Source organism: Ictidomys tridecemlineatus, chromosome 13 (assembly GCF_052094955.1).
Source record: "Ictidomys tridecemlineatus isolate mIctTri1 chromosome 13, mIctTri1.hap1, whole genome shotgun sequence".
Classification (NCBI taxonomy): Eukaryota; Metazoa; Chordata; class Mammalia; order Rodentia; family Sciuridae; genus Ictidomys; species Ictidomys tridecemlineatus.
In genome coordinates this window covers 43,468,093-43,481,882 of record NC_135489.1, presented here as the reverse complement: position 1 = coordinate 43,481,882, position 13,790 = coordinate 43,468,093, and the positions used below count along the sequence as shown (strand labels likewise).

The 13,790-nt window shown below is 34.8% G+C and overlaps 1 protein-coding gene across 1 annotated transcript in view; it reads left to right on the top strand.

Annotated features, from left to right (window-relative positions):
- Positions 1-13,790, top strand: part of Taf4b (TATA-box binding protein associated factor 4b) — a 131,612-nt gene that overhangs the window by 87,345 nt on the left and 30,477 nt on the right. Inside the window, exon 14 of the mRNA XM_021728930.3 lies at positions 9,422-9,526. Within this exon, the coding sequence (XP_021584605.1) occupies positions 9,422-9,526 (105 nt within the window). The remainder of the gene's footprint in view (positions 1-9,421; positions 9,527-13,790) is intronic.

Genomic DNA, 13,790 nt, shown 5'->3' with positions numbered 1-13,790 from the left:
CCTTTGTTTTTTATGAGATTCCCTCCTGCTTACCCACCCAACAATTTCTTTTCCTTTTGCTCTTTAGCTTCCATATATAAGAGAAAAAAGAACCCTTGGCTTCCTGAGTCTGGCCTATATCAAGCTCCATCCATTTTCCTACAAATGACATAATTTCATTTTTCTTTATGGCTGAATAGAACTCCATTGTGTATACATATCACATTTTTTTTTAAATCTCAGCACGGATATTTTAAGTTGGTTAACTTCCAGATTACTCAGAAGAAATTAAGAAGAAGCAGAATAAAAAAAGAGAGTGTAAGGACGAGAATTGGGTGGAAATCAAAGTCTTATACTTTGTGGTAAATTAGAATAATTATATATAATAACTATGTTTTGTTCAGCATTTTTTTGGTTGTTCAAAACATTACAAAGCTCATGATATATCATCTTTCATACATTTGACTCAATTGGGTTATGAACTCCCATTTTTACCCCAAATACAAATTGCAGAATCACATCGGTTACACACTCACATTTTTACCTAATGGCATATAAGTAACTGTTGTATTCTGCTACCTTTCCTATCCCCTACTATCCCCCCTCCCCTCCCCACTCATCATCCCTCTCTACCTCATCTGCTGTTGTTCAATTCTCTCCCTTGTTTCCCTTCCCCCTTTTCCCTCACATCCTCTTCTATGTAATTTTGTGTAACATTGAGGGTCTCCTACCATTTCCATATGTTTTCCCTTCTCTCTCCCTTTCTCTCCCCCGACTCATCTTTGTTTAATGTTAATCTTTTCCTCATGCTCTTCCTCCCTGTTCTGTTCTTAGTTGCTCTCTTTATATCAAAGAAGACATTTGGCATTTGTTTTTTAAGGATTGGCTAGCTTCGCTTAGCATAATCTGCTCTAATGCCATCCATTTCTCTGCAAATTCTATGATCTTGTCATTTTTTATTGCTGCGTAGTACTCCATTTTGTATAGATGCCACATTTTTTTTATCCATTCATCTATTGAAGGGCATCTAGGTTGGTTCCACAGTCTAGCTATTGTGAATTGTGCCGCTATGATCATTGATGTGGCAGTATCCCTGTAGTACGCTCTTTTAAGATCCTCAGGGAATAGTCCGAGGAGGGCGATAGCTGGGTCAATTGGTGGATCCATTCCCAGCTTTCCCAAGTATCTCCATTGTTCAGCATTTTAGTTTTTCTGAGGACAGGGATGAAATTCAATATCTTAGGGTTTAAACTTGCTTTTTCCTGTAAGATTTCTGTGCTGTTTGTTGTTAAGGTTTTTTTTTTTTTTTTTTTTTTTAACTGGGAATCAACCCAGGGATACTTAACCACTGAGACCTTTTTATATTTTACTTTTATATTTATATTTTATTTTTATATTTTACTTAGAATTCTGACAGGGTCTCACTAAGTTGCGGAGGCTGACCTCAAACTTGAAATTATCATGTCTCAACCTCCCAAGCCCCTGGGATTACAGGCATGCACCACTGCACCTGGCTATATGTACTAGCTTTAAAAAATTTTTTTATTTATATATAACAGCGGAATGCATTACAATTGTATATGAAGTATATTGACACCAATTTGTGTCTTCATACATGTACTTTGGATAATGATGTCTATCACATTTCACTATCCTTGCTGATCCCCTTCCCCCTCCCTTTCTCTTCCACCCCTCTGCCCTATCTAGAATTCATCTATTCCTCCCATGCTCCCCCTCTTTACCCCACTATGAGTCAGCCCCCTTATATCAGAGAAAACATTCAGCATTTGTTTTTTTGGGATTGGCTAACTTCACTTAGCATTATCTTCTCCAATACCATCCATTTACCTGCAAATGCCATGATTTTGTTCTCTTTTATTGCTGAGTAAAATTACATTGTGTTTCCATGCCACAGTTTTTTTTATTCATTCATCCACTGAAGGGCATCTAGGTTGGCTCCACAGTTTATCTATTGTGAATTGTGCTGCTACAAACATTGATGTGGCTGTGTCCCTGTAGTATGCTGTTTTTAAGTCTTTTGAGTATAGACCAAGGAGAGGGATAGCTGGATCAAATGGTGGTTCCATTCCCAGATTTTCAAGGAATCTCCATACTGCTTTCCATATTGGCTATACCAATAATTTGTCCAATATAATTGGACAAATCATACACTGCAGTGTGTAATTTGTATAATCATACACTGTAGTCCCACCATTAGTGTACCTTTTCCCCTACATCTTCACCAACACTTACTGTTGTTTTTCTTCATAATAGCTGCCATTCTGACTAGAGTGAGATGATATCTTAGAGTAGTTTTGATTTGCATTTCTCTAATTGCTAGAGATGATGGACATTTTTTCACATATTTGTTGATTGATTGTATATCCTCTTCTGAGAAGTGTGTGTTCAGGTCCTTAGCCCATTTGTTGATTGGATTTTTTTGAGTGCTTAGCTTTTTGAGTTCTTTATATACCCTAGAGATTAGTGCTCTACCTGATGTGTGAGGGATAAAAATTTGCTCCCAGGATATAGGCTCTTTGTTCACTTCACAGATTGTTTCTGTTGCTGAGAAGAAACTTTTTAGTTTGATTCCTTCTCATTTATTGATTCTTGGTTTTAATTCTTGCACTATAGGAGTCTTATTAAGGAAGTTGGGGCCTAATCCCATATGATGAAGATTAGGGCCTACTTTTTCTTCTTTTAGATGCAGGGTCTCTGGTTGTATTCCTAAGTCCTTGATCCACTTTGATTGAGTTTTGTACATGGTGAGAGATAGGGGTTTAATTTCATTTTGTTGCATATGGATTTCCAGTTTTCCCAGCACCATTTGTTGAAGAGCTATCTTTTCTCCAATGCATGTTCTTGGCACCTTTGTCTAATATAAGATAATTGTAGTTTTGTGAGTTAGTCTCTGTGTCCTCTGTTCTTTACCATTGGTCTACCAGTCTGTTTTGGTACCAATACCATGCTGTTTTTGTGACTATTGCTTTGTGGTATGGTTTAAGGTCTGGTATAGAGATTCCACCTGCTTCACTCTTCCTGCTAAGGATTGCTTTAGCTATTCTGGGTTTCTTATTTTTCCAGATGAATTTCATGACTATTTTTCTATTTTTATGGGGAATGTCTTTGGAATTTGATCACTTCACAGGTTGTTTCTGTTGCTGAGAAGAAACTTTTTAGTTTGATTCCTGTATATTGCTTTTGGAAGTATGTGCATTTTGATAATATTAATTCTGCCTATCCAAGAGCAAGGTAGAGCTTTCCATCTTCTAGGTCTTCTTTGATTTCTTTCTTTAGGGTTCTGTAATTTTCTTTTTTTTTTTTTTTTTTTTAATTTTGGGGCTGGGGATGTGGCTCAAGCGGTAGCGCGCTCGCCTGTAATTTTCATTATATAGATCTTTCACTTCTTTTGTTAAGTTGATTCCCAAGTATTTTATTTTATTTTTTGAGGCTATTGAAAATGAGGTAGTTTTCCTCGTTTTTCTTTCTGAGGATTTGTCACTGATACACAGAAATGCCTTTGATTTATGGGTGTTGATTTTATATCCTGCTACTTTGCTGAATTCATTTACTAGTTCTAGAAGTTTTCTGGAGAACTTTTAGGGTCTTCCAGGTTTAGAATCATATCGCCAGCAAATAGTGCCAATTTGAGTTCTTCTTTTCCTATACATATCCTTTTGATTTCTTTTGTCTAATTGCTCTGGCCAGTGTTTCAAGAACTATGTTGAATAGAAGTGCATCCCTGTCTTGTTCCAGTTTTTAGAGGGAATGCCTTAAATTTTTCTCCACTTAGAATGATTTTGGCCTGGGGCTTAGCATATAGCCTTTGTGATGTTGAGGTATGTTCCTGTTGTCCCTAGTTTTTCTAGTGTTTTGAACATAAAGGAGTGCTGTATTTTGTCAAAATGCTTTTTTTGCGTCTATTGAGATGATCATATGATTTTTATCTTTTAAGTCTATTGATGTGATAAAGTACATTTATTGATTTCCATATGTTGAACCAACCTTATATTTCTGGGATGAATCCCACTTGATATGGTGCACAATATTTTTGATATATTTTTGTATTCTATTTGTCAGAATTTTATTGAGAATTTTTGCATCTACGTTCATTAAAGATATTGGTCTGAAGTTTTCCTTTTTTTTTTTTTTTGATGTGTCTTTGCTTGGTTTTGGAATCACAGTGATATTGGCCTCATAGAATGAGTTTGGAAGTGCTGCCTCTTTTTCTATTTCCTGAAATAAATTGGAGAGTAAATAAATAAATTGGAGTTCTTCTTTAAAGGTCTTGTAGAACTCGGCTGTGTATCCGTCCGGTCCCGGGCTATTCTTGGTTGGTAGACTTTTGATGGGGTCTGCTATTTCTTTACTTGAAATTTATCTGTTTAAATTTTGTATATCATCCTGATTCAATTTGGGCAAATTATATGACTAGAAATTTGATGCCTTCAACATTTTTTATTTTATTGAAGTACAAGTTTTCAAAATAATTTCTAATTATCTTCTGTATTTCTGTAGTGTCTGTTGTGATATTTCCTTTTTCATCATGTATGTTTGTGATTCCCCAGCCCTTTTTTATATTTTATTTTGAGAACAGGGTCTTACTGAGTTGCTTAGGGCCTCACTAACTTGCTGAGGCTGGCTTTGAACTCATGATCCTCTTGCCTCGGTCTACCAAGCTGTTGGGATCACAAGCATGTGCCACTGGGGCCTGGATACTATTAATATTCTTAATGATGAAGGCTGACTACTTTATTCCAAAGATTAGGAAAAAGACAAGATATTTGTTTTTAACCACTATTTTTCAATGGTATACTAATAAGTCCTTGCAGGACAATAAGGCAAGAAAGACAAATAAAGGCTAAAGACAGAGAAGTAAAATAGCTGGTCTTTTAATTTTCTTAAATGTATCTTCCACGGATCAAAATGTTTTCATTTTGCCAAAGACCAGTTTGTCACTTTTTTTTTTTAATGGATGCACTTTGGGTATTATATCTAATAACTCTTTGCTAGACTCCAAGCTATGAAGATTTTCTCCTATTTTTTTTCCTAGATGTTTATGGTTTTCCATTTTGAGTTAATTTTTATAAAAGGTCTGAGGTTTAGGTCCAGATTAATTTGTGTATATATGTGTGTGCATAGATGTCTAGTTGCCCGTACATTTGTTGAAAGACTGCTGGACACTAAAGTGGTAAGGATAAGTTTTATTGATAATGTGCTATTGCAACAGGCAAAGTGGTTCAGTTGAATGGAACCAGCCTCCATTGATTGGTATAGAAGTTACTGGGCATTTTATTTATTTTCGTCTTGCCATTTACTTGTATCTTTTAACTTTTTTATTTGTGTTTTTTTTTTTTTTTAGAATTCCATGATAGTGGAGTGTATTTTGACATATATACATGAAGTATAACTGATTCCATTCTTGTGGTTGTACATGATGTGGAATTTCACTGGTGGTGTATTCATATATGAACATAGGAAACTTATTTCCAGTTCATTTTACTATCTTTCCTATTCCCATTTCCCCTCTCTTTCCTTCATTCTCCTTTGTCTACTCCACTGAGATTCTGTTCTTCCCTCACCCCTTTATTTTGTCTTAGCATCTGCTTATCAGAGAGAACATTTAGTCTTTGGTTTGGGGGGGATTGGCTTATTTCTCCAGTGCCATCCATTTTCTGGAAAATACTATAACTTCATTCTTCATGGTTGAGTAATAATCCATTGTTTATATATACCACATTTTCTTTATCCATTCATCTGTTGAAAGGCACCTAGGTTGGTTTAATAGCTTAGCTATTTGAATTGAGCTGATATTAACATTGATGTGGCTTTTTTAAATGGAGAATGTGGGAGTAGAAGGGCATGAGTGGGAGCTCAGTAAAGTTAGTGAAATGAAAAAAAACCTTAAAATGGGAACGGGGCTTGGTCTATTTGAAACCCATCTGAGTTTGCTAACTGTTGCTTATTGAAGTTAGGCACTTCTCTTCCAGAGGCTGGCAACAAGGGCCTCATCTTCAGGTGCTGGCTAGAACAAATATGTAATTCTTTTGGCAGCCTTGAGTTTTCTTAGGTAGGCCCTTTCTTCAAGAATTGATATCATTCTAAGGATGCAACCTTGAGATGTTACAAACCATGTCAGCATTTTATTTAGTTCTTTTTAAACCAGTGTTGAGGCTTAGTTGAGAAGTGGATTCAGAGGAACATGGGTAGAATTTGGTCAAGAAGAGAATTTTTTATATTTCTCAAATGAATTGTTTTCCAACCTGATCAAATCCAGTTGGCTGTATTTATACAGATCTTCTTTTTGTTCTGTTCCATTAATCTGTCTGTTTCTTTGCCAGTATCACATTATTTTTATTATTATAGTCTTATAGTAAGTCTTAAAAATCACATAGTATAATTCTTTCAATTTTGTTCTTTTTTTATCAAGATTAAACCATTCTAATTTATTTGTCTTTTCATATAAACTAACTTTGTTAGCAGCTGTTTATTTTGTCTTGCTGGGAATTAAATCCAGGGCCTCATGCAGGCTAGGCAAGTGGCCTATTACTTAGCTATGTCTAGCCCCCATATAAAATTTAGAACCAACTTACCATAGCTGCAACACCAATTTTATTAGAATTGTGTTAAATGTGTAGGCCAATTTGGAGAGAACCAAAATCTTTATAATGTTGAATCTTGTGATCCATTAACAGAGTGTGTCTCTTATTATGTGTTTTGACTTTACATCTTGTAGTTTTGCTAACCTTATCTATTAGTACTAGAAGGATTTTGGTTTTGTTTTTCATAGATAACTTGGGAATTTTCTTCACAGTTAGTCATGCAACAATTTTGTGTCCATGGATGAGCCTCTAAATCAGTGTCTGTTTCTACTAAACTCAACTTGATTGTTTTGTCATCTTCAACCAGTTTTGCCAAATCTGCAGTCTTGCCTAGAACTTCCTCTTATTCTAGTTTTGAGTGTCTGGTTTCTCTTTTTTGTGCTGGCTAAGATAATATTGTAGAGAGTTTGTTACAAGTACAGGGCCAACCAGAACTATGATCAGTTTCCAATTTTCTGTATGTTGGCAAAATTTTCTATAGCATTGTATGTAAAACTTAAGAAAACCAAAGTAATCATTTGTAGAGTAGAGAAAATTATTTGCTGCATAGTTTGGGGAATTTGAAGACCGGGGTCAATTTAAAAACATTTTACTTGGTATGACTACCTTGCAGATTCTTTTTCTCTACAGGGAAGAATTTTAAAATATAATTTGATTTATGCTGTAGGGTAGATTAACTGAATTTTTTTTTCTTTTTTGTCACCTAGAAGTTCTGGATTGTGGCAGCATCAAACTAAACAGTATTTTTTATTAAAAAGACTAGCAGCAACAAAATATTTTAGAACTTCTGAAAACACTTTTCTAATTATTTAAAAGAAAACTCACAGTTTAAAAGGGATTCTGTCCTTTATTTTGTGGAGCAAATGGAAAATGATTCTTAGTTCACTTCCATCCTTTCTTTCTTATTTGATACTGGGGATTGAACCCAGGAGTACTTAACCACTGAGCCACATCCCCAGCCCCTTATATTTTTTATTTTGAGATGGAGTCTCACTGGGTTACTTATAGCCTCACTAAATTGCTCAGGCTGGCTTTGAACCTGTTGTCCTCCTGCCTCAGCCTCCCAAGCCGCTGGGATTATAGGAATGTGCCGCCATGCCTGGCTCTTACTTTACTTTCTTTGGTTAGTTGTTTAAATACATTCTCGTTACTATAACAAAATACCTTAGACTGGGTGTCTTATAACTAATAGGATTTTATTTCTCAAGTTCTGGAAGCGGGGAAGTCCAAGATCAAGATGCCATTTGATTTGGAGTCTGATGAGACCCATTCCTCATATATGCCTTGTTCTCACTGGGTTCTCATATGGTGGAAAGAGCAAGGAGTCTCTCTTTCATCCCATTTGTGAATGCTCCATCCACTGGAACTAGTCACCTCCCAAAGGTCCTGCTTCCTAATACTGTCATCTTAGGGGTTCGGATTCAACATTGAGACACAGACATTCAGACCATATCAGCTGTTTTCTACTTTATTATTTAGTTACTATTGGATTGCTCATTGTTTTTCTTAATATTCAAATAAACCGAAGTTATCTTAAAGTGAGTATTTATGCAGTAACATAAATAACATAAATTTCAGTTCTAAGGATAACACTACACAGACTATTTCCTATTTTTATACTGCTTTTATTCATTCATTTATTTGTTTTGTAGTACTGGGGCTTAAATCCAGTAGTGTTCTACTTGAGCACCAACCTGTTTTATTTTAAGACAGGATCGCACTGAGTTGCCCAGGCTGTCCTCCTCTCTCAGCCTCCAGAGTCATCAGGATTGCAGGCATGGCACCATTTCGTCTGCCTTCATCCTGTTCTTAAAAAAATAAAAAATTTTTTAAAAAGTCTTTAAAATTTGGTTAATGCTCTTTTGAAGAATATTGGCAGTGTTTCTCCATAGGTTACCTTCATTTGACTGTCTTGATCCTGTTAGAATAAGTGACTTTCAGCAAGCCTCATCTTCTTGCCTCTTTGTCCTCTCCAGTTGTAAGGTTTTGATGGGAATTGAATATTGTTCCTCTTTTGGAAAAACTTAAAGAGACAAATTTAGAAGTATTTTGCTTTTACTTTCACACTTTATTTTTTCAAAAAATACCTAAATGACACTTAGCTGCCTTGACGAAATGATGCCGTTTCTGCCTTTCATAGGACATCTTTCATGTGCATACTCAGAAATTATACCTTGTAGATCCGGGCATTCTGGATTAGTGTGATGAAAGCTATATAAAAAAAATCACTTCACTTTTTTTCTGTGAAGATAAATATAGAGTAAAATCCATGATTTTTATTTGCAAAGGAGGCAGCATGATGTATTAAAAATGTTGGTAATTAACGCTTGGTTCCAAGTGCTATTTCTTTCTGTTATTACTTGTGTGACTTTTGAGAAGTTGTCATAGAATCTCACTGTCTCCATTTGTAAACAAAAGATGACATATATATTTAATTTTCATATGTTGAAGTAGTTTTTTTAAAAAAATCTGAAAGGTTGACTTTAGTGGGCCAGTCTTTCTCCAACTTGATGTTCATCATATTCTTCAGACATTTCATAACTGTGCTTAAACCAGGGAGAAATTGTAGTTTAGATGCCTTTCTTTTCTTGTGTCCTGTACTCCCTTTACCTAAGTTTTTTGCCTCTTCTGGATAAAAACTAAGGGCTAAAGTTCTTGTTTCTGGAAGCAAGGAGTCAGAAAACATGCCCTTGGGTATAAGGGAATCTAATATTTATTTTATACTATAACTTTATTTGGGGAAGTATACAGAAATAGGCTTAGTGATCAGTTTCTTTTTTTCCTCTGAGCATGAGTGTATATAAACATGGCTGGTTTTTTTTTTTTTTTCCATCTCCTAGTTACAGCAATTGGAACTTGCCCAGATACAGCACAGAGATGCTAATCTCACAGCTCTTGCAGCTATTGGACCAAGGAAGAAGAGACCACTCGAATCTGGAAGTGAGGTACTGACATAGCACCCATTATTTTATTTTTCATATCAAGCAAACATGCTAAAAAGAAGCAAAGAGATGGAAATAGTTTGCCCTGCTCTGCATGTTGTTGCTCCCAAACTCTTAGACAATTTTTTCCAGGTTTTTAAGATGTATGTCCCTTTGAAAATTTATTCCTACTTTTACTTACTCAAACTTCTTCCTTTCCCCCCCATCTCCAGTTGTACTGAGTCTATTTCAACTTTTTGTTTCTGTGTATTCTTTCTAGAGGTTTTATATAATCTTTTCCCCCTCTGTTTATCTAAATCTAGCTCATCTGTTAAGATTGAATCTGCTATCTTATTTCTTCCCTGAACCCTGATTATTCATTTCTACATCAACTTCTCCTTTTATGAGCACTGAATGTGTTTGCATGGCTTAATTGTTGTCTTATTATTTTTTGAAAGAATATGTTTTCTTATCTTAGATTATAAACTTCTTGAGCAAGGATTATTATCCTATGAGCTTATGTTCCCTGTAGAACTGAGCATCTATATGCTCAATAAATATTGTTAATTGTTTGATTAATACTAAGGAAGGATATTATTTATATCTTCAGAGAAATTATTTGAAATATTAGTCTTTGAGTTGAATTATCAGAGCTGACTGAGATAAAGGTCCCATAAGAGCACTGGGATGGGGTCAGCAATAAAAGAGTGACAACTCATCTGTTCTGCCCATAGAATTTAAATGTACTTTGAGGCAGCTTCTTACCAGCCTTGACCCTGAATATTGACAGTTCCTAAGCAAATGCCAATCACCTTAATAGAAGAAAGATTAAATAATTCTAATTATTTTTTATTTCTAATGTGATATGTTCCTTAGCCCCTACCCAATCAGATGTAACTACCATTTTGTTTTTTCATATCTCTTCAGAAATATTTTATGAATGTGGACATATATCAAGGTGTATTCACAAAGCTATTTGTTTGATTCTTTCACTTAAAGATCAAACTGTACCTATTGGTCTGCCCTTGATATTTTCTTCTTCCCATAATCTGTTTCATATAATTTCTTTTTCTACTCTTTAAAGGCATATCACATTACTGTATTTAGATAAACCATAGTTTTTTTTTCCAATCAGTTTTTCAACAAACATTAGATTTTTACTTTTATTGCCTCAAATAACACCCTTATACTTACACTGTAGTGTGCTGCAACAGTGCAGCTAGAGGTGAAAATTTAGAAATTGAACCCCTGGATTGAAGAATATGCATATTAAGAAAACCTTTATGGAAAAACTCAAATGTATGCAAACATAGACAGTCTGAGGATATAACTCAGTGGTAGAGCACTTCTTATCATGTGTGAGCCACTGAATGCAATCCCCCCAGTATTGGGGAAGGGGGATAATGAGCCTCCATATACCCACCACCCTGCTCTACCAACTATTGATTTAGGCCTGACCTTGTTTCATTTATACCTGCACTAGGTAAGTTTTTTACCTCTCAAACTACTTGAAAGTCAAGCCTACATTCATTTATTCACAGCTATTATTTATTATTTATTGCTCTAAATAACATTTATCAGTTTTTAATATCCATTAGTGCCTATCTTGTATATTCCCATTAATACTGGAGACTATGTTTGCTATCTCATGATTGAAAATGCAATTTGTAATAGTGTTTAAGTGATGAGTAAATTGAGTAATTTTTCATGTGTGTACTGACACATTCAGTTGGCCTTTTTCCCACTGAATTTTGTGTTTTAATTGATAAAAAAAAGTTATAAATATCCCCTCTCATTTTCTTTTCAGTTTGTATGGACTTTATTCACCTAAAAGTTTTTACCTTTATTCATCTAAAATTTTAATTTTTCTTTAAATTTTTCTTTCATTTTTAATTTTTTTTTCATTCTGTCTTTTAGGATTGTTTTCTATTTAGAAAGTCCATTCGTAATTAGTACTTTAATTATTTTATTTTTTTAGGTGTAAATCTTTGGTTCATGCAGTTCAGATATATGTTTAGCTTTATTTCTTCCACCCTCCCCTATTCTCCTCTGGCTAATAAATTGTTCCAACACTATTTATTTAATAATTCTTTCCCTACTGATTTGAAATGCCACCTTTATTGCACACAGTTTTGTATCAAATGCAAATTTTCATATGTATTTGAGTCATTTCTGTACACTAAACCAATCCTATCTAATAGAATTTTCTATGGTTATGTTGATAATGCCACATATGGCTGTTGAGCTCTTAAAATGAGGAAAAGATTTTTTAATTTTTTCAAAATTAGCATTATTTTAATAATCATATATGGCTGGTAGCTACTATATTGCACAATGTGGAAGGACTGTTCTCCTGGTGGATAGGGGTGTGTACACAAACATACATACGTGTAAACACACTAGGGATCAAACCCAGGGCCTCACATGCTATGCCAAGAGCTCTATCACTGAGCTTATATCCCTAGCCTCTGTACATCTATAGCTGTTTACATATTTATACTAAAGCCTTTTTCTTTTTTTGACTTAAGCCATTTTTAAGTGTATAGTCATGTAGTATTAAGCATATTTACATTGTTGAAAAGATCTAACTTTTTCATCTTATAAAACTAAAATTCTATACCCATTACACAATTCCTCATTTCTCCCTTCCCTAACTCTCTGGTCACCCCCACTCAACTTTTACTTCTATGAATTTGACTACTTGGATAACTTATAGGAGTGGAATTGTACAACATTTGTCCTTTGTGATTGGCTTATTTGACTTACCATAATGTTCTCAAAGTCTCCTATGGCAAAACTAGTGTAATGGTCAATTTGGATTTTCAACATGATTGGATTAAGAGATACCCAGGATTAGGAGGATTTTGTGTCAGTGAGGGTGTGTCTAGGAATGATTGGCGTGTGGGATATTAACTGAAATGGAGACCCTCCCTAAGCATGAGCAGCACCAACCAGTAGGTTGATGTCTTGGATGGAATAAAAGTTGGAAGACTAAAGCAGCAGCAGCAGCAACAGCAGCAACAGCAGCAGCAGCAGGTGCAAGCTCCACTCTGCTTGAATGGCTTCTTGAATACTGCTGTGGTCGTGGGATTCTCGCTTCTTCACACTTCCAACGCAGACTCTGAACAGTGATTGTCCAGAAGGCTTAGGTCTGAAACTAGGGTAACACTCTTGATCCCTCTTGTTCTGGGGCTTTAGCCTCTTTGATTGTGTAGCTGCTGGTTCTTCCAATTCTCCAGCCTGCAGGCGGCCATTGTGGACTGTCCAGCTTCTGGTCTGCTTTTCATAATTACACTTCCTGTTGATTCTGTTCCTCTACAGAACCCTAATACAACTAGTCCAGTAGAGAAATTTTCATTTCTACTTTTCTAGTGTAGGACAACCCACTGCCCCATTTTTTTTCTTTGGTTCACTTATATATCAATGTGTATAAATATCTTATTAAAATTGGGCATGCTGTTTCATCATCATTAAGGATATTATAAATAGGCCTTGTTAAGCATAGTTTTTCTTTTATGAGAAGAATAATTAATAATTTTTCATCCACGTAGTTATTATTTATAATATAACTCATTTGAGAACAAGTTGTAAAGATGTCTAAGTTCCTTTCCTACTTTCCTATTCTAGTAGCATTATATAACAAATTATTTTAAATGCTCACATGCAGGAAATCATCTTGGCACATGGGGTTATACATATACATTGGATTTAGACACATCTGAGTTTCATGGTTGCCTCTGTTAGATTTTGTAATTTTGGACAAATTCTTTAAACCCCAGTCCTCAATTAGCCTGCTCTGTTAGATGGGTATAATTACCTGCCTTACAATGCTTTAAGGATTTGTTTATTTGAAGTACTTAATTAGTTTCTGGCCTCAGATAAGTGCTTAATAATTTTTAATATTTATCATCATACTTTTAATACCATATTTCAGCCTTAATTATTCATGAATTTGAAATGTTAATCATTAATTTCTCCATTCATTTTAGTCTTATTTGAGTTTGTCACAAATTTAGAGATGTTAAATGTTTTCCAATGTATAAATCAGATTTTTAAGTATTTTTTATTCATTGTATATTTGAGTCCCTAGGAGTATTATAAGAAGCAAATGTGCCATTTGTCTTCAAAGCAATGTTAAAGTCAATTTATGTGGCTTACCTCTTAGTATTAAGATGTAAAAATATTTAATTTTTTTCTTTCAAAACAGATGTTTTGTAATTTGGATATAAATATATTGAACTGCCTGGCTCCCATTGTGTTGCCTTGAATTTAAGCTTAGGTAGTCGTC